General features: G+C 56.2%; 1 protein-coding gene across 4 annotated transcripts in view; it reads right to left on the bottom strand.

The window, feature by feature from the left end:
* The window catches only part of LOC121068002, a 29,456-nt gene that overhangs the window by 4,770 nt on the left and 6,226 nt on the right, over positions 1-18,460 (bottom strand). Inside the window, exons 1-6 of one of the 4 annotated variants that reach the window (XM_040553023.1) lie at positions 6,781-7,118; positions 6,538-6,589; positions 6,384-6,423; positions 6,198-6,287; positions 4,675-5,626; positions 3,443-4,512 (exon numbers count right to left, since the gene is read on the bottom strand). In XM_040553023.1, coding sequence (XP_040408957.1) covers positions 3,658-4,512; positions 4,675-5,626; positions 6,198-6,287; positions 6,384-6,423; positions 6,538-6,589; positions 6,781-6,906 — 2,115 coding nt within the window. In that variant the 5' untranslated portion in view covers positions 6,907-7,118 and the 3' untranslated portion in view covers positions 3,443-3,657. Of the gene's footprint in view, positions 1-3,442; positions 4,513-4,674; positions 5,627-6,197; positions 6,288-6,383; positions 6,424-6,537; positions 6,590-6,780; positions 7,119-13,521; positions 14,592-14,753; positions 15,706-16,180; positions 16,407-16,520; positions 16,544-18,460 lie in introns of those variants that run through there. The other 3 variants (XM_040553026.1, XM_040553025.1, XM_040553024.1) reach the window with 3 other exon arrangements.

The following is an 18,460-nucleotide window of genomic DNA, read 5'->3' as shown; positions in this document are numbered from 1 at the left end:
GGGGGGATCTTATCAGTGTCTATCAGTCCCTGAAGGGGGGTGCAAAGAGACTGGAGCCAGGTTCTGTTTGTGGTGCCCTGTGCCAGGACAAGAGGCGACGGGCGCAAACTGGAACACAGGAGGTTCCCTCTGAGCAGGAGGAAGCACTTTCTTTATGTGAGGGTGACCAAGCACTGGCACAGGTTGCCCAGGGGCTGTGGAGTCTCCTCCCTGGAGATCTTCGAAAGCCGCCTGGATGTGGTCCTGGGCACCCTGCTCCGGGTGTCTGCTGGAGCAGGGACATTGAACCAGATGAGTTCCAGAGGTCCCTTCCAACCTCAAACTAGTCTGTGATTCTGTGACTCAGCTTGGGGAATTAACTGAATCTTAGACATCCAACTGTTGGTTTGTGTATTGGGAAGTAAAGGCGATAAACATTTAAACACCTAGTGAAACGGAGTGAGACCTGCAAGAGCTCTTCTTTATCACTCCTCTCTGCCAGCTCTCACTGCTCTCTTCCTCCCACTTAGGGTTCCTGCTCACGTCCACCTTCTTGTCTGTTTTCTTGCCTCAGTAAGTGCTTGGGCATGTAGAGCTCCTAGTGAGCCCCAGAGCTCAGGACTCTGATCCCAGCACCTTCCAAGGGGTTTGGGGTTATCTCCAAGCCACAACCGTGATCCTCCTTGAAACAGAGAGGCAGGGACTTTGGAGATGAGCCCACCCCATTCCACAGCAAGAAGGCATCTGTCTGCTATTCCCAGGGTCACACTGCCTGTCCTGGCGCAGATGGAAGAACAGGCACTGGGGCCTCTGTCATCTCAACTTCTGCTAACAACAGACATGGAGAAAGCTGAGGCGTTCAACAACTTCTTTGCCTCAGTCTTCACTGACAGGCAGGCTTCCCAAGTCTTTTGTTTCCCTGAACCCGTAGATGGAGGTTGGGGGATCAAAGTCCCACCCACTATAAGCGAAGAGCAGTTTCGAGACCTTAGAGACCCATGGCAGGGGGGTGGAACTAGATGATCAGGAAGCATCATGCTCACAGTCTCTCATCCTCCTGGGGGATCTCAATCACACAGACGTTTGCGGGGGAAAGCCTCATGGCAGGCAGTAAGCAATCCAGGAGACTTCTGGAGTCCATTGAGGACAAGTTCCTATTCCACGTATTAAACCAACCAGAGGAGAAGTGTTACTGGACCTGGTGCTCACCAATGCAGAAGGAGCTCATTAAAGAAGTTGAGACTGGAGGAAGCCTAGGTTGCAGTGACCATGCCCTAGATGGTCAGAGGATCTGATCAGAACTGGCAACTCTTTAAGGATGTCTTCCTCGGAGCGCAAGAGCTCTGTATTTCCATTTGTAATACATCAAACCAGGAAGGCAGGAAACCACCATGGTTGAATAAGGATCTGCTGGTGAAACTCAGGCAAAAGAAGGAAACGCACAGACGGTGGAAAGAGGGCCGTGTGCCCTGGGAAGAGTACAGTAATGCTCTCTGGATGTGCAGGGATGGGATCAGGAAAGCCAAGGCACTGACAGAATTAAACTTGGCAGGGATGCAAAGAATAACATAAAGGGGTTCTACAGGTACATTGGCCACAGAAGAAAGACTAGGGAGAGTGTAGCGCCTCTGCCTAATGAAGATGGAGAACTGGTAACAACAGATGTGGAGAAGGCAGAGGTACTTAGCAACTTCTTTGCCTCGATCTACACTAGTGGTCAGGCTTCCCACATCCCTTGTGTCCCCAGATCTCTAGGCAGGGGCTGGGGAAGCAGAGTCCTTCCAACTGTAAGGAAGAGCAGGTTTGGGACCTCCTGATGCACCTTAACAACTGCAAGTCTATGGGGCCTGAGGGAATTGGCTGATGTAGTTGCCAAGTCACTCTCCATCATATTTGAAAAATCACGGCAGTGAGGCGAAGTCCACAGTGACTGGAAAAAGGGAAACATTTTAAAATTTTAAAAAGGGTAGAAAAGAAGACCTGGGGAACTACACACTGGTGAGCCTCACGTATGTGCCTGGGAAGATCATGGAATGAATCTTCCTGGAGGCAATGTTAAGGCACATGCAGGACAAGGAGGTGATCTGCGACAGCCAGCATGGCTTCACCAAGGGCAAATCATGCCTGACCAATCTGCTGGCCTTCTGTGGTGGAGTGACCGCATCAGCTGACAAGGGAGGACTGAACCATGTCATCTACTTGGACTTCTGTAAGGCCTCTGACACGGTCCCACATGACATCCTGATCTCCAGATTGGAGAGACACGGATTTGATGGGTAGACCATTTAGTGAATAAGGAGTTGGCTTGAAGGTCGCACCCAGAGTGGTGGTCAATGGCTCTATGTCCAGGTGGAGACCGGTGACGAGCGGTGTCCCTCAGGGGTCTGTCCTGGGACCGGTGCTTTTTAATATCTTCATCAATGATACAGACGACGGGATTGAGTGCACCCTCAGCAGTTTGCAGATGACACCAAGCTGAGTGGTGCAGTTGATACAAGAGAAGGAAGGGCTGCCATCCAAAGGGACCTAGACAGCCTAAAGAAGTGGGCCCATGGGAACCTAATGAGGTTCAGCAAGGCCAAACGCATGGTGCTGCACCTGGGTTAGGGCAATCCCAGACTTGAGGACGGACTGAGAGAAGAACTCATTGAGAGCAGCCCTGCAGAGAAGGACTTGGGGGTTCTGGTGGACAAAAAACTCGACATGAGCCAGCAGTGTGTGCTTGCAGCCCAGAAGGCCAACTGCATCCCGGGCTGCATCAGCAGAGGAGTGGCCAGCAGGTGGAGGGAGGTGATTGTCCCCCTCTGCTCTGCCCTTGTGAGGCCCCACTTAGGGCACTGCGTCCAGGTCTGGGACACCCAGCACAAGAAGGATGTGGGGCTGTAAGAAAGGGTCCAGGGGAGGACCAGGAAGATGATCAGAGGGCTGGAGCACCTCTCCTATGAAGGAAGGCTGAGAGAGTTGGGGATGTTCAGCCTGGAGAAGAGAAGGCACCGGGGAGACCTCATTGCAGCTTTCTAGTACTTAAAGGGGGCTTATAAAAAGATGGAGAGTGACTCTTTGCTCAATCAGATAATGACAGGACAAGGGGGAATGGTTTAAGCTAAAAGAGGGGAGATATAGATGAGAGGTTAGGAGGAAATTCTTCTCTCAGAGGGTGGTGAGGTACTGGCACAGGCTGCCCAGAGCAGCTGTGGGTGCCCCATCCCTGGAGGTGTTCAAGGGCAGACTGGATGAGGCCCTGGGCAACCTGATCTAGTGGGTGGCGTCCCTGCCCATGGCAGGGGGGTTGGAACTGGGTGATCTTTGGGGTCCCTTCCAACCCAAACCATTCTATGACCCTATGATTTTATGATTCTCCGTCACACTCTGGACACCCCACCTCATTGCTTTCTGCCCTTTGCTGCCTTGAAGGACTGGCACTGCTCCCAGCCCGGGCATGCAGTTGTGGTATGCAGGAGACCTCCAGGGAGCTTGGCAGCCCATGCTGCCTCTGAAAGCCTCAGGGGAAGGCCACCCCCAACCCACTCCTCCCCACAGAAGCAGCCAACAGCGCTGCCAGCCTTGCCCATGCAAGGAGGGCCTAGTAGTGAGCAGGGGAGCCGCAGTGCTTCCCCAGGAAATTAGAGACACTCGCCCATGAGCTTGTTTCCACTGACACATTTATTGAGAGAGCCCCTACTCCCTGGTGGGGCTGGCAGGGATCTGCTGCTTGCTGGCTCCGTGCCCTGCTGGGTCCTGCTGAACCTTGGCCCTCTCTGCAGATGGTTTCTTCTCTCCCACTGTCTTTCCTCCAGCTGCACCTGGGACTGCAGCTGCAGACAGAGCCAAATTCTGGGAGCTTTCCGTGCCAGGCAGGTTGTGGTTTGGGGCTTTGATGAACTTTGGACGGAGTCTTGCGAAGACGGGTCTGTCCTGGGAGCATCCCTTGTCCTTCCGTGCCCTTCTACGTCTTCTGCGTGGCACGGCCCCGGTGCCCTCTGCTGCTGGGTCCATCCTTGGTTGCCCCACATTGTCTGGGAGCTGCTCCGACTGTGAAGCCTGCACCTGCTTCTGCAGATCTTCAGCAATTTGTTTGGCTTTGTGGCAGTCTCTTGGTGCTGCGAGGACCCTTGTCACATGGTGGATATCAAGACAGATCCAAACGTGGTGTGGAGGCCGTGGCAGAGCTGAGGGTCTGTCCTCACTGGAGCTGTTTTTTCTCTGTGGGGGCCTTCTTCTTGGAGGCGGTGGTGTCCCCATGTCCCCCGTAGTGGAGATGCTGGGGCCCTCACCCTTCTTATCTGATTGACCCCGCGGAGCTCCCTTGCTCTGTGGCGACGCCTGCTCTGCCTGGGTGGAAGGGGAATCCCCTGCTGCCCCAGGGTCCTGGTTCATCTTGCTGGTGCCAGGCAGGGTCGTCTTGCTGGTCGTGCTGCTGCCGCTGGCTCTTCCTCCACACTCCATTTTCTGGTGGGGTCTGTCCCCATCCTCCTGAGGCTTCATCCCTTGTTCCACTCTCAGAATAGCTGCTGGCACAGAGTGGACAGGCTCCTGCATCCCCCGGGTGAATGTGTCCTTGGGGGCTGCTGCCTCTTGCTGAGGGCCAGGGGTCTGCACTGACAGCTGCACTGCCAACTTCGTGGTGTGAGCGTGCCGCTGACAGCGCAGGCTGGGTGTGCAGTGGCACTGCCTGGTGTTCCTCTGTGGATCCTCAGTCTGGGAGTCTTTTTGTCCCAGGACGGGGTCTGAAGATCTTTTCAGGCAAGCCAGGATCCCTGGTAGCCCGAAGAGCTCTTTTGTCTGCTTTTGTCCGTTAGGCCCCTCCAGATGACGGTTCACAGTCTTTTCCACACAGGGTGGGTCCTTCTCCACAGGAGTCACCACCACATGTGGCTCTGCTCGCCATTGGGGTGATCGAGGAGCTGTGGTTGGGACAGCTGTCCTTGCTTCCAGGACAGTGGCTGAAAAGCTCCCCTCACAGGACAACAGCATCTCTGACAGTCCAAATTGCTTTTGTATATACATTTTTTCCACTACATGCTCCAGCTGATTTTTCACAGCCTTGTCTATGAAGGTCAGGTCCCACACCATGGGAACCGCCTTCATATTAGGCTCTTCTTCTTGCTTCGATACTTTCGAAGCAGAGGCTGGATCATTTTGTGGAGGCTTGTCCCCATCAGCTGGCAGGCGCAGTTTCTCCTCCTCTTTCTTATGTGAGGTGAAGTAGTTTAAGGCCTCCTTGGATTTCTTTTGTGGCAAAGATGTCTTCATTTCCATGGAGTGGAATTTGGGCACCTCTGGAGGATGGGTGGGAGCAGCCTGCTGGACCTGGACGTGTTGCTGGTGTTGGTGCACACTGCTGGCCCTGTGGCATCTGACCACTTCTTTCCTGCAGGGTTGGCAAGTGTCATGGTCATGCTGCTCCCCTGGGCCAGCCTTGGGATGCATGAGGCCAGGCTGGAACACAGAAGCATGAAGTGAGTCTTCTTTCTGCAGAGGAGTGGGGGTAGATGCCCTTGAAATCTGTGTGGATTCGCTCTCCGTGATGGTAGTGCAGGAGATGGTGCTCCAAGAGTCCAGAGACACCGTTGAAGAGCAGCTGGTTTCACTCTCTGTGTCAGAAGTGGTAGACTCACTGCTGTCCTCTGGCAACTCCAAGTTGAGCCTGTGAGGAGGAGGAGGAGGAGGAGGAGGAGGAGGAGGAGGAGAAGGAGAAGGAGAAGGAGAAGGAGAAGGAGAAGGAGAAGGAGAAGGAGAAGGAGAAGGAGAAGGAGAAGGAGAAGGAGAAGGAGAAGGAGAAGGAGAAGGAGAAGGAGAAGGAGAAGGAGAAGGAGAAGGAGAAGGAGGAGGAGGAGGAGGAGGAGGAGGAGAAGGAGAAGGAAGATGATGGGAATGCTGAGCCAAGCACTCCTGAGCACCCTGGGACTCTCCCTCCGCCCCTAAGGAGCTGGCAGGCTGTGTCATTTCTGTGGGGTCCCCCAAGGGGCCCCTTGGTCCCTTGCCCAAGGCTCCCTCTCTGCCAGCTGGGCACAGAAGCTCCATCTGCCCCAGAAAGAGAGGGGACACTGCTATCTCTGTGCCTCGGCGGTAAATCCTTCTGCAAGGGCATTGCTCCTCGGATTTTAGTCTGCAAATTTCCCTGTGCCCCCACAAGCCATTGCACTCATCCATGCCCCCAAACCCTGCCCCTGTTCCCATCCCTATCCCCTTCCCCTTCCCCTCCTCGGTGGTCTCACATTTCCATGTATCTGTTGAGGTCCTCAAGGGTCCTGTTGAACAGTTGGGCTAGTTCAACTATTCCATCCATCTTTGCGTGCTCGGGACATCTGCAAAGGGGCAAAGGGCAGCGTTAGTGGGACCTCCTTTGGTGGGGGGCTGACTAGAGGGGGCTGTCACGCCCCAGCGGCGACGATTCCACTTACTGCTTCCTCTTGCGCCATGAAGAGTTGTGGAGGGTCCAAACTGGTGGCAGAGAAGACAGAGAGTCAGTGGATGGGGAGGCCGTGGGGGGACGGCGGGTACATGGGGCCAGGCGGTGTCTTTGCAGGGCACCTGCCCTTGCCCAGGGCCGCTCACCTCTGCGATTCTCCTGGTTCCTTCTGTAACAGCACCTCCTCGTCCTCCCTTCCTACATGGGCACAGAAAGCAGCGGGTGAGAGGGAGTCCCCAGCAGCCTCAGCGGCACCCACAAACCCAGGGCATGGCCAGGGCCAGGCCCGAGCCTGCCCCAAGCCTGCTGGCCCAGGCTGGCCAGGCCTGGCTGGGACACGGCCTCCCGTCCCAGGCAGGGCCTGCCTCAGCACCAGCCCTGACTCCTACCTGCGGCTTGCCACACGGCATCATGGAGAAGCAGGCAAACGCCAGCAGCAGCAGCCACAGGAAGGAGCAGAAGGCCCAGAAGGCTTCTGGGCTGGGGAAGAAGCTCATTCCCCAGGGATCAGCCATGCCTGTGACTTGCCAGAGAGCGCCAAACTTGGCTGGCTTGAGGAGGATCAGCTGGACCGCACTCACGGTCCCCTTGCTCCACCTTCCCAGCTCAAGCTTGTCCCTCTTCGCTCGTCAGCTCGCGGCAAAATGGCAGCCAGCCTCGCTCAGCCCCACTTATATAGCCCGCCCCCGATTGTGATGCGCGTTGACTCGGGGTTGTCATCCCTCCCCAGCTGTGATGACAGCAGCGCTCAGCCATGGCAACGTTTGTGATGCAGGGACAGCGGGGATGAGGTGGCCCTCCCCGAGCTGAGCTAAACCCCAGGAGGTGCCCTTCACCCGAGCACCAGGCAGCAGCCAGCCCAGCCAGGCCAGCTCAGCGCAGCGGGGCCATGGCCAGCCCACCCTAGTGCCGAGAGCTGGCCCTGCACAGGGCCCTGCAAAGCCTCTGGCCTCTCACTAGGTAGGGTTGAACCCCCGGTCGTGCCCTGCACTCCCCCTTCTGAGAGACCATGAACCGCTTCACGACCCTCATGTGTCCAGCAAAGCAACGATGGCGACACAGTGACAATGGTGAAGGCCCAAGGGAGCCCGTTTAGACCACCCCAGCCAAGAGGAGCACCGCTCCCCGGAGTATGACCACTCAACAGTCCTTCGCTGAAAGGGGAATTGACGTGGGGAGGGCTCGCTGTGGCTGGGCAGCCAGGAACCCCCACAGCCAGCTCAACCCCCTTACTCTGAGTGGTACCAGGGAGATAATGGGAAGGACAACAGTGAGAAAACTCCTGGTTGAAATAAAAGCTGGGCAATTGGTCACCGACTACTTTCATAGGGATAGACTACTAAGCTTGGGGAATTTAACTGAAATTTAATCGCCAAATTACTGGTTTGGCATAGGGAAGTGAAGGTCATAAACGTTTCCACACTTAGTGAAATGCAGTGGGACTTGCAAGAGCTTTTCCCTGGTGTTCCCCCATATCAGCTCTCGCTGCTCTCTTCCTCTGACTTGGGGGTCCTGCTCATGTCCTTTTCCTTGGCCTTTTGCTCGCCTCAGCATGTGCTAGGGCAGGTAGAGCTGCTGCTGAGCCCCAGAGCTCAGGGCTGTGATCCTGGCACCCTCCCAGGACTTTCAGGTCACTGCCTCCATGTCACAACCTCGATCCTCCTTGAAAGGGAGAGGCAGGGGCTTGGAGGAGATGGGCCCACCCCATCCCACAGCAAGAAGCAGAAGTCATGCCCACAGAGGCGCCTGTCTGCTGTTCTGCCTGTCCTAGTGCAGCCAGAACAACAGGCACTGGGGCCTCCATCTTCTCTGTCCCTGGCAGACACACAACGTGCTTTCTCTCTGCCAGTTGCTGTCCTGAAGGACCTACACTGCTCCCAGACGCAAACCGTAGCTGTGGTGTGCAGGGGACTTCCAGGGAGGGGGGCAGCCCACGCTGCCTCTGAAGGCCTCAGGTGGAAGGCCAGCCCTATGTCCGTGCTCTCAGGCACCTGGAGCGCCATCCTAGTCCTGGCCTCTCCTCTAAAAGGTGCTAACAGAGCTGCCCACCTTGCCCATGCAAGCAGGTGCGAGCAGTGAGCAGGGAACGGTGCCTCTGCTCCTCCAAAGGAAAGAAGAAACACACATGAGGTCGCTTGGAAAGACACATTTAATGGGAGAGCTCCTGCTCCCTGGTGGCTCCAGGCAGGGATGGTTGCAGCTTTCCGTTTCTGCAGGAAGCCCAAGCAATCCCCTAATCCCATGGTGAGACTCTGCTTTCCAGCGTTGGTTCTCTTCCCGTGAGGCTCCTCACCTCACTTCTTGATGCAGGCAAGTAGGGCCTTGCCTGCATCTCGGAGTCTGGTCCAGGCACACTGAAGGCAAAGGAGGATGGGGGTGAGCACACAGCAGAGGCCGCCTGGCAGAGGTGGTGTCTCTGTCCTAGGATTCCTGTGTCTGGCTGCTGCACATCTGGGGAGCCCTCTTTGCTCATCAGCTCGTGGGCAAAATGGCAGCCAGCCTCGCTCAGCCCCACTTACATAACCCATAACCGCCGCCGTTTGGGATGCGCGTTGTCTCGGGGTTGTCATCCCTCCCCAGCTGTGGTGACAGCAGCGCTCAGCCATGGCAACGTTTGTGATGCAGGGACAGCGGGGATGAGGTGGCCCTCCCCGAGCTGAGCTAAACCCCAGGAGGTGCCCTTCACCCGAGCACCAGGCAGCAGCCAGCCCAGCCGGGCCAGCTCAGCGCAGCGGGGCCATGGCCAGCCCAGCTCAGTGCTGAGAGCTGGCCCTGCGCAGGGCCCTGCAAGACCTCTGGCTTCTCACTAGGTAGGGCCAAACAGGAAGAAAAAGAGCAAGAAAATGTGTGGCTGAAATACAGGCAAGGCAATCGCTCCCTGACTACCGTTCAGGGGCAAAGAGGACGGCAGGGATTCACCAAAGGGAAGTCCTGCCTGACCAACTCGATAAGCTTGTAGACAAGCTGTAGACGTATGGGCTGGATGGGCAGTCAGTGGGGTGGACTGAAAACTGGCAGAATGGTCGAGCCCACAGGGTGGCTGGTGATCAGTGGCACAAAGTCTAGGTGGAGGCCAGTAACTAGTGGTATACGCCAGGGGTCAATACTGGATCCAGTCCTGTTTAGCATCTTCATTAGTGACCTGCACGATGGGGCAGACGTCTGCAGATGGCACAAAACTGGGGGGAGTGGCAGATACACCAGAGGGTTGTGCTGCCATCCAGAGGGTCCTGGACAGGAGGGAGAAATGGGCCGGAAGGAACATCTTGAAGATCAGCCAGGGGAATTCGGTGCAAAGTCCTGCACCTGGGTAGGCACAACGTCTGGCACCAGGACATACTGGGGACCGCCCCGCTGGAAAGCAGCTTGGAGGAAAGGGACCTGGGGGTCCTGGTGAACATGAGCCAGCAACGCACCCTTGCTGCAAAGAAGGCTAATAGTATCCTGGGCTGCATCAGGCAAAGTATTGTCAGCAGGTCAGGAGAGGTGATCCTGCCCCTCTACTCTGCACTGGTGAGGCCACACCTGGAGTAGCGTGTCCAGTTCTGGGCTCCGCGGTACAAGGCAGACGTGGGCATACTGGAGAGAGTCCAGTGTAGGGCCACAAAGACAAACAAGGGACTGGAGCGTGTCTCCTGTGAGGAAAGGCTGAGAGAGCTCTTCAGCCTGGAGGAGAGAAGGCTGGGGGGATCTTATCAGTGTCTATCAGTCCCTGAAGGGGGGTGCAAAGAGACTGGAGCCAGGTTCTGTTTGGTGGTGCCCTGTGCCAGGACAAGAGGCGACGGGCGCAAACTGGAACACAGGAGGTTCCCTCTGAGCAGGAGGAAGCACTTTCTTTATGTGAGGGTGACCAAGCACTGGCACAGGTTGCCCAGGGGCTGTGGAGTCTCCTCCCTGGAGATCTTCGAAAGCCGCCTGGATGTGGTCCTGGGCACCCTGCTCCGGGTGTCTGCTGGAGCAGGGACATTGAACCAGATGAGTTCCAGAGGTCCCTTCCAACCTCAAACTAGTCTGTGATTCTGTGACTCAGCTTGGGGAAATTAACTGAATCTTAGACATCCAACTGTTGGTTTGTGTATTGGGAAGTAAAGGCGATAAACATTTAAACACCTAGTGAAACGGAGTGAGACCTGCAAGAGCTCTTCTTTATCACTCCTCTCTGCCAGCTCTCACTGCTCTCTTCCTCCCACTTAGGGTTCCTGCTCACGTCCACCTTCTTGTCTGTTTTCTTGCCTCAGTAAGTGCTTGGGCATGTAGAGCTCCTAGTGAGCCCCAGAGCTCAGGACTCTGATCCCAGCACCTTCCAAGGGGTTTGGGGTTATCTCCAAGCCACAACCGTGATCCTCCTTGAAACAGAGAGGCAGGGACTTTGGAGATGAGCCCACCCCATTCCACAGCAAGAAGGCATCTGTCTGCTATTCCCAGGGTCACACTGCCTGTCCTGGCGCAGATGGAAGAACAGGCACTGGGGCCTCTGTCATCTCAACTTCTGCTAACAACAGACATGGAGAAAGCTGAGGCGTTCAACAACTTCTTTGCCTCAGTCTTCACTGACAGGCAGGCTTCCCAAGTCTTTTGTTTCCCTGAACCCGTAGATGGAGGTTGGGGGATCAAAGTCCCACCCACTATAAGCGAAGAGCAGTTTCGAGACCTTAGAGACCCATGGCAGGGGGGTGGAACTAGATGATCAGGAAGCATCATGCTCACAGTCTCTCATCCTCCTGGGGGATCTCAATCACACAGACGTTTGCGGGGAAAGCCTCATGGCAGGCAGTAAGCAATCCAGGAGACTTCTGGAGTCCATTGAGGACAAGTTCCTATTCCACGTATTAAACCAACCAGAGGAGAAGTGTTACTGGACCTGGTGCTCACCAATGCAGAAGGAGCTCATTAAAGAAGTTGAGACTGGAGGAAGCCTAGGTTGCAGTGACCATGCCCTAGATGGTCAGAGGATCTGATCAGAACTGGCAACTCTTTAAGGATGTCTTCCTCGGAGCGCAAGAGCTCTGTATTTCCATTTGTAATACATCAAACCAGGAAGGCAGGAAACCACCATGGTTGAATAAGGATCTGCTGGTGAAACTCAGGCAAAAGAAGGAAACGCACAGACGGTGGAAAGAGGGCCGTGTGCCCTGGGAAGAGTACAGTAATGCTCTCTGGATGTGCAGGGATGGGATCAGGAAAGCCAAGGCACTGACAGAACTAAACTTGGCAAGGGATGCAAAGAATAACATAAAGGGGTTCTACAGGTACATTGGCCACAGAAGAAAGACTAGGGAGAGTGTAGCGCCTCTGCCTAATGAAGATGGAGAACTGGTAACAACAGATGTGGAGAAGGCAGAGGTACTTAGCAACTTCTTTGCCTCGATCTACACTAGTGGTCAGGCTTCCCACATCCCTTGTGTCCCCAGATCTCTAGGCAGGGGCTGGGGAAGCAGAGTCCTTCCAACTGTAAGGAAGAGCAGGTTTGGGACCTCCTGATGCACCTTAACAACTGCAAGTCTATGGGGCCTGAGGGAATTGGCTGATGTAGTTGCCAAGTCACTCTCCATCATATTTGAAAAATCACGGCAGTGAGGCGAAGTCCACAGTGACTGGAAAAAGGGAAACATTTTAAAATTTTAAAAAGGGTAGAAAAGAAGACCTGGGGAACTACACACTGGTGAGCCTCACGTATGTGCCTGGGAAGATCATGGAATGAATCTTCCTGGAGGCAATGTTAAGGCACATGCAGGACAAGGAGGTGATCTGCGACAGCCAGCATGGCTTCACCAAGGGCAAATCATGCCTGACCAATCTGCTGGCCTTCTGTGGTGGAGTGACCGCATCAGCTGACAAGGGAGGACTGAACCATGTCATCTACTTGGACTTCTGTAAGGCCTCTGACACGGTCCCACATGACATCCTGATCTCCAGATTGGAGAGACACGGATTTGATGGGTAGACCATTTAGTGAATAAGGAGTTGGCTTGAAGGTCGCACCCAGAGTGGTGGTCAATGGCTCTATGTCCAGGTGGAGACCGGTGACGAGCGGTGTCCCTCAGGGGTCTGTCCTGGGACCGGTGCTTTTTAATATCTTCATCAATGATACAGACGACGGGATTGAGTGCACCCTCAGCAAGTTTGCAGATGACACCAAGCTGAGTGGTGCAGTTGATACAAGAGAAGGAAGGGCTGCCATCCAAAGGGACCTAGACAGCCTAAAGAAGTGGGCCCATGGGAACCTAATGAGGTTCAGCAAGGCCAAACGCATGGTGCTGCACCTGGGTCAGGGCAATCCCAGACTTGAGGACGGACTGAGAGAAGAACTCATTGAGAGCAGCCCTGCAGAGAAGGACTTGGGGGTTCTGGTGGACAAAAAACTCGACATGAGCCAGCAGTGTGTGCTTGCAGCCCAGAAGGCCAACTGCATCCCGGGCTGCATCAGCAGAGGAGTGGCCAGCAGGTGGAGGGAGGTGATTGTCCCCCTCTGCTCTGCCCTTGTGAGGCCCCACTTAGGGCACTGCGTCCAGGTCTGGGACACCCAGCACAAGAAGGATGTGGGGCTGTAAGAAAGGGTCCAGGGGAGGACCAGGAAGATGATCAGAGGGCTGGAGCACCTCTCCTATGAAGGAAGGCTGAGAGAGTTGGGGATGTTCAGCCTGGAGAAGAGAAGGCACCGGGGAGACCTCATTGCAGCTTTCTAGTACTTAAAGGGGGCTTATAAAAAAGATGGAGAGTGACTCTTTGCTCAATCAGATAATGACAGGACAAGGGGGAATGGTTTTAAGCTAAAAGAGGGGAGATATAGATGAGAGGTTAGGAGGAAATTCTTCTCTCAGAGGGTGGTGAGGTACTGGCACAGGCTGCCCAGAGCAGCTGTGGGTGCCCCATCCCTGGAGGTGTTCAAGGGCAGACTGGATGAGGCCCTGGGCAACCTGATCTAGTGGGTGGTGTCCCTGCCCATGGCAGGGGGGTTGGAACTGGGTGATCTTTGGGGTCCCTTCCAACCCAAACCATTCTATGACCCTATGATTTTATGATTCTCCGTCACACTCTGGACACCCCACCTCATTGCTTTCTGCCCTTTGCTGCCTTGAAGGACTGGCACTGCTCCCAGCCCGGGCATGCAGTTGTGGTATGCAGGAGACCTCCAGGGAGCTTGGCAGCCCATGCTGCCTCTGAAAGCCTCAGGGGAAGGCCACCCCCAACCCACTCCTCCCCACAGAAGCAGCCAACAGCGCTGCCAGCCTTGCCCATGCAAGGAGGGCCTAGTAGTGAGCAGGGGAGCCGCAGTGCTTCCCCAGGAAATTAGAGACACTCGCCCATGAGCTTGTTTCCACTGACACATTTATTGAGAGAGCCCCTACTCCCTGGTGGGGCTGGCAGGGATCTGCTGCTTGCTGGCTCCGTGCCCTGCTGGGTCCTGCTGAACCTTGGCCCTCTCTGCAGATGGTTTCTTCTCTCCCACTGTCTTTCCTCCAGCTGCACCTGGGACTGCAGCTGCAGACAGAGCCAAATTCTGGGAGCTTTCCGTGCCAGGCAGGTTGTGGTTTGGGGCTTTGATGAACTTTGGACGGAGTCTTGCGAAGACGGGTCTGTCCTGGGAGCATCCCTTGTCCTTCCGTGCCCTTCTACGTCTTCTGCGTGGCACGGCCCCGGTGCCCTCTGCTGCTGGGTCCATCCTTGGTTGCCCCACATTGTCTGGGAGCTGCTCCGACTGTGAAGCCTGCACCTGCTTCTGCAGATCTTCAGCAATTTGTTTGGCTTTGTGGCAGTCTCTTGGTGCTGCGAGGACCCTTGTCACATGGTGGATATCAAGACAGATCCAAACGTGGTGTGGAGGCCGTGGCAGAGCTGAGGGTCTGTCCTCACTGGAGCTGTTTTTTCTCTGTGGGGGCCTTCTTCTTGGAGGCGGTGGTGTCCCCATGTCCCCCGTAGTGGAGATGCTGGGGCCCTCACCCTTCTTATCTGATTGACCCCGCGGAGCTCCCTTGCTCTGTGGCGACGCCTGCTCTGCCTGGGTGGAAGGGGAATCCCCTGCTGCCCCAGGGTCCTGGTTCATCTTGCTGGTGCCAGGCAGGGTCGTCTTGCTGGTCGTGCTGCTGCCGCTGGCTCTTCCTCCACACTCCATTTTCTGGTGGGGTCTGTCCCCATCCTCCTGAGGCTTCATCCCTTGTTCCACTCTCAGAATAGCTGCTGGCACAGAGTGGACAGGCTCCTGCATCCCCCGGGTGAATGCGTCCTTGGGGGCTGCTGCCTCTTGCTGAGGGCCAGGGGTCTGCACTGACAGCTGCACTGCCGACTTCGTGGTGTGAGCGTGCCGCTGACAGCGCAGGCTGGGTGTGCAGTGGCACTGCCTGGTGTTCCTCTGTGGATCCTCAGTCTGGGAGTCTTTTTGTCCCAGGACGGGGTCTGAAGATCTTTTCAGGCAAGCCAGGATCCCTGGTAGCCCGAAGAGCTCTTTTGTCTGCTTTTGTCCGTTAGGCCCCTCCAGATGACGGTTCACAGTCTTTTCCACACAGGGTGGGTCCTTCTCCACAGGAGTCACCACCACATGTGGCTCTGCTCGCCATTGGGGTGATCGAGGAGCTGTGGTTGGGACAGCTGTCCTTGCTTCCAGGACAGTGGCTGAAAAGCTCCCCTCACAGGACAACAGCATCTCTGACAGTCCAAATTGCTTTTGTATATACATTTTTTCCACTACATGCTCCAGCTGATTTTTCACAGCCTTGTCTATGAAGGTCAGGTCCCACACCATGGGAACCGCCTTCATATTAGGCTCTTCTTCTTGCTTCGATACTTTCGAAGCAGAGGCTGGATCATTTTGTGGAGGCTTGTCCCCATCAGCTGGCAGGCGCAGTTTCTCCTCCTCTTTCTTATGTGAGGTGAAGTAGTTTAAGGCCTCCTTGGATTTCTTTTGTGGCAAAGATGTCTTCATTTCCATGGAGTGGAATTTGGGCACCTCTGGAGGATGGGTGGGAGCAGCCTGCTGGACCTGGACGTGTTGCTGGTGTTGGTGCACACTGCTGGCCCTGTGGCATCTGACCACTTCTTTCCTGCAGGGTTGGCAAGTGTCATGGTCATGCTGCTCCCCTGGGCCAGCCTTGGGATGCATGAGGCCAGGCTGGAACACAGAAGCATGAAGTGAGTCTTCTTTCTGCAGAGGAGTGGGGGTAGATGCCCTTGAAATCTGTGTGGATTCGCTCTCCGTGATGGTAGTGCAGGAGATGGTGCTCCAAGAGTCCAGAGACACCGTTGAAGAGCAGCTGGTTTCACTCTCTGTGTCAGAAGTGGTAGACTCACTGCTGTCCTCTGGCAACTCCAAGTTGAGCCTGTGAGGAGGAGGAGGAGGAGGAGGAGGAGGAGGAGGAGGAGAAGGAGAAGGAGAAGGAGAAGGAGAAGGAGAAGGAGAAGGAGAAGGAGAAGGAGAAGGAGAAGGAGAAGGAGAAGGAAGATGATGGGAATGCTGAGCCAAGCACTCCTGAGCACCCTGGGACTCTCCCTCCGCCCCTAAGGAGCTGGCAGGCTGTGTCATTTCTGTGGGGTGCCCCAAGGGGCCCCTTGGTCCCTTGCCCAAGGCTCCCTCTCTGCCAGCTGGGCACAGAAGCTCCATCTGCCCCAGAAAGAGAGGGGACACTGCTATCTCTGTGCCTCGGCGGTAAATCCTTCTGCAAGGGCATTGCTCCTCGGATTTTAGTCCGCAAATTTCCCTGTGCCCCCACAAGCCATTGCACTCATCCATGCCCCCAAACCCTGCCCCTGTTCCCATCCCTATCCCCTTCCCCTTCCCCTCCTCGGTGGTCTCACATTTCCATGTATCTGTTGAGGTCCTCAAGGGTCCTGTTGAACAGTTGGGCTAGTTCAACTATTCCATCCATCTTTGCGTGCTCGGGACATCTGCAAAGGGGCAAAGGGCAGCGTTAGTGGGACCTCCTTTGGTGGGGGGCTGACTAGAGGGGGCTGTCACGCCCCAGCGGCGACGATTCCACTTACTGCTTCCTCTTGCGCCATGAAGAGTTGTGGAGGGTCCAAACTGGTGGCAGAGAAGACAGAGAGTCAGTGGATGGGGAGGCCGTGGGGGGATGGCGGGTACATGGGGCCAGGCGGTGTCTTTGCAGGGCACCTGCCCTTGCCCAGGGCCGCTCACCTCTGCGATTCTCCTGGTTCCTTGTGTAACAGCACCTCCTCGTCCTCCCTTCCTACATGGGCACAGAAAGCAGCGGGTGAGAGGGAGTCCCCAGCAGCCTCAGCGGCACCCACAAACCCAGGGCATGGCCAGGGCCAGGCCCGTGCCTGCCCCAAGCCTACTGGCCCAGGCTGGCCAGGCCTGGCTGGGACACGGCCTCCCGTCCCAGGCAGGGCCTGCCTCAGCACCAGCCCTGACTCCTACCTGCGGCTTGCCACACGGCATCATGGAGAAGCAGGCAAACGCCAGCAGCAGCAGCCACAGGAAGGAGCAGAAGGCCCAGAAGGCTTCTGGGCTGGGGAAGAAGCTCATTCCCCAGGGATCAGCCATGCCTGTGACTTGCCAGAGAGCGCCAAACTTGGCTGGCTTGAGGAGGATCAGCTGGACCGCACTCACGGTCCCCTTGCTCCACCTTCCCAGCTCAAGCTTGTCCCTCTTCGCTCGTCAGCTCGCGGCAAAATGGCAGCCAGCCTCGCTCAGCCCCACTTATATAGCCCGCCCCCGATTGTGATGCGCGTTGACTCGGGGTTGTCATCCCTCCCCAGCTGTGATGACAGCAGCGCTCAGCCATGGCAACGTTTGTGATGCAGGGACAGCGGGGATGAGGTGGCCCTCCCCGAGCTGAGCTAAACCCCAGGAGGTGCCCTTCACCCGAGCACCAGGCAGCAGCCAGCCCAGCCAGGCCAGCTCAGCGCAGCGGGGCCATGGCCAGCCCACCCTAGTGCCGAGAGCTGGCCCTGCACAGGGCCCTGCAAAGCCTCTGGCCTCTCACTAGGTAGGGTTGAACCCCCGGTCGTGCCCTGCACTCCCCCTTCTGAGAGACCATGAACCGCTTCACGACCCTCATGTGTCCAGCAAAGCAACGATGGCGACACAGTGACAATGGTGAAGGCCCAAGGGAGCCCGTTTAGACCACCCCAGCCAAGAGGAGCACCGCTCCCCGGAGTATGACCACTCAACAGTCCTTCGCTGAAAGGGGAATTGACGTGGGGAGGGCTCGCTGTGGCTGGGCAGCCAGGAACCCCCACAGCCAGCTCAACCCCCTTACTCTGAGTGGTACCAGGGAGATAATGGGAAGGACAACAGTGAGAAAACTCCTGGTTGAAATAAAAGCTGGGCAATTGGTCACCGACTACTTTCATAGGGATAGACTACTAAGCTTGGGGAAATTAACTGAAATTTAATCGCCAAATTACTGGTTTGGCATAGGGAAGTGAAGGTCATAAACGTTTCCACACTTAGCGAAATGCAGTGGGACTTGCAAGAGCTTTTCCCTGGTGTTCCCCCATATCAGCTCTCGCTGCTCTCTTCCTCTGACTTGGGGATCCTGCTCATGTCCTTTTCCTTGGCCTTTTGCTCGCCTCAGCATGTGCTACGGCAGGTAGAGCTGCTGCTGAGCCCCAGAGCTCAGGGCTGTGATCCTGGCACCCTCCCAGGACTTTCAGGTCACTGCCTCCATGTCACAACCTCGATCCTCCTTGAAAGGGAGAGGCAGGGGCTTGGAGGAGATGGGCCCACCCCATCCCACAGCAAGAAGCAGAAGTCATGCCCACAGAGGCGCCTGTCTGCTGTTCTGCCTGTCCTAGTGCAGCCAGAACAACAGGCACTGGGGCCTCCATCTTCTCTGTCCCTGGCAGACACACAACGTGCTTTCTCTCTGCCAGTTGCTGTCCTGAAGGACCTACACTGCTCCCAGACGCAAACCGTAGCTGTGGTGTGCAGGGGACTTCCAGGGAGGGGGGCAGCCCACGCTGCCTCTGAAGGCCTCAGGTGGAAGGCCAGCCCTATGTCCGTGCTCTCAGGCACCTGGAGCGCCATCCTAGTCCTGGCCTCTCCTCCAAAAGGTGCTAACAGAGCTGCCCACCTTGCCCATGCAAGCAGGTGCGAGCAGTGAGCAGGGA

Source organism: Cygnus olor, chromosome 3 (assembly GCF_009769625.2).
Source record: "Cygnus olor isolate bCygOlo1 chromosome 3, bCygOlo1.pri.v2, whole genome shotgun sequence".
NCBI classification, from domain to species: domain Eukaryota; kingdom Metazoa; phylum Chordata; class Aves; order Anseriformes; family Anatidae; genus Cygnus; species Cygnus olor.
The sequence above is the reverse complement of the archived record's forward strand: the minus strand, read 5'-3'. Positions and strand labels throughout refer to the sequence as shown.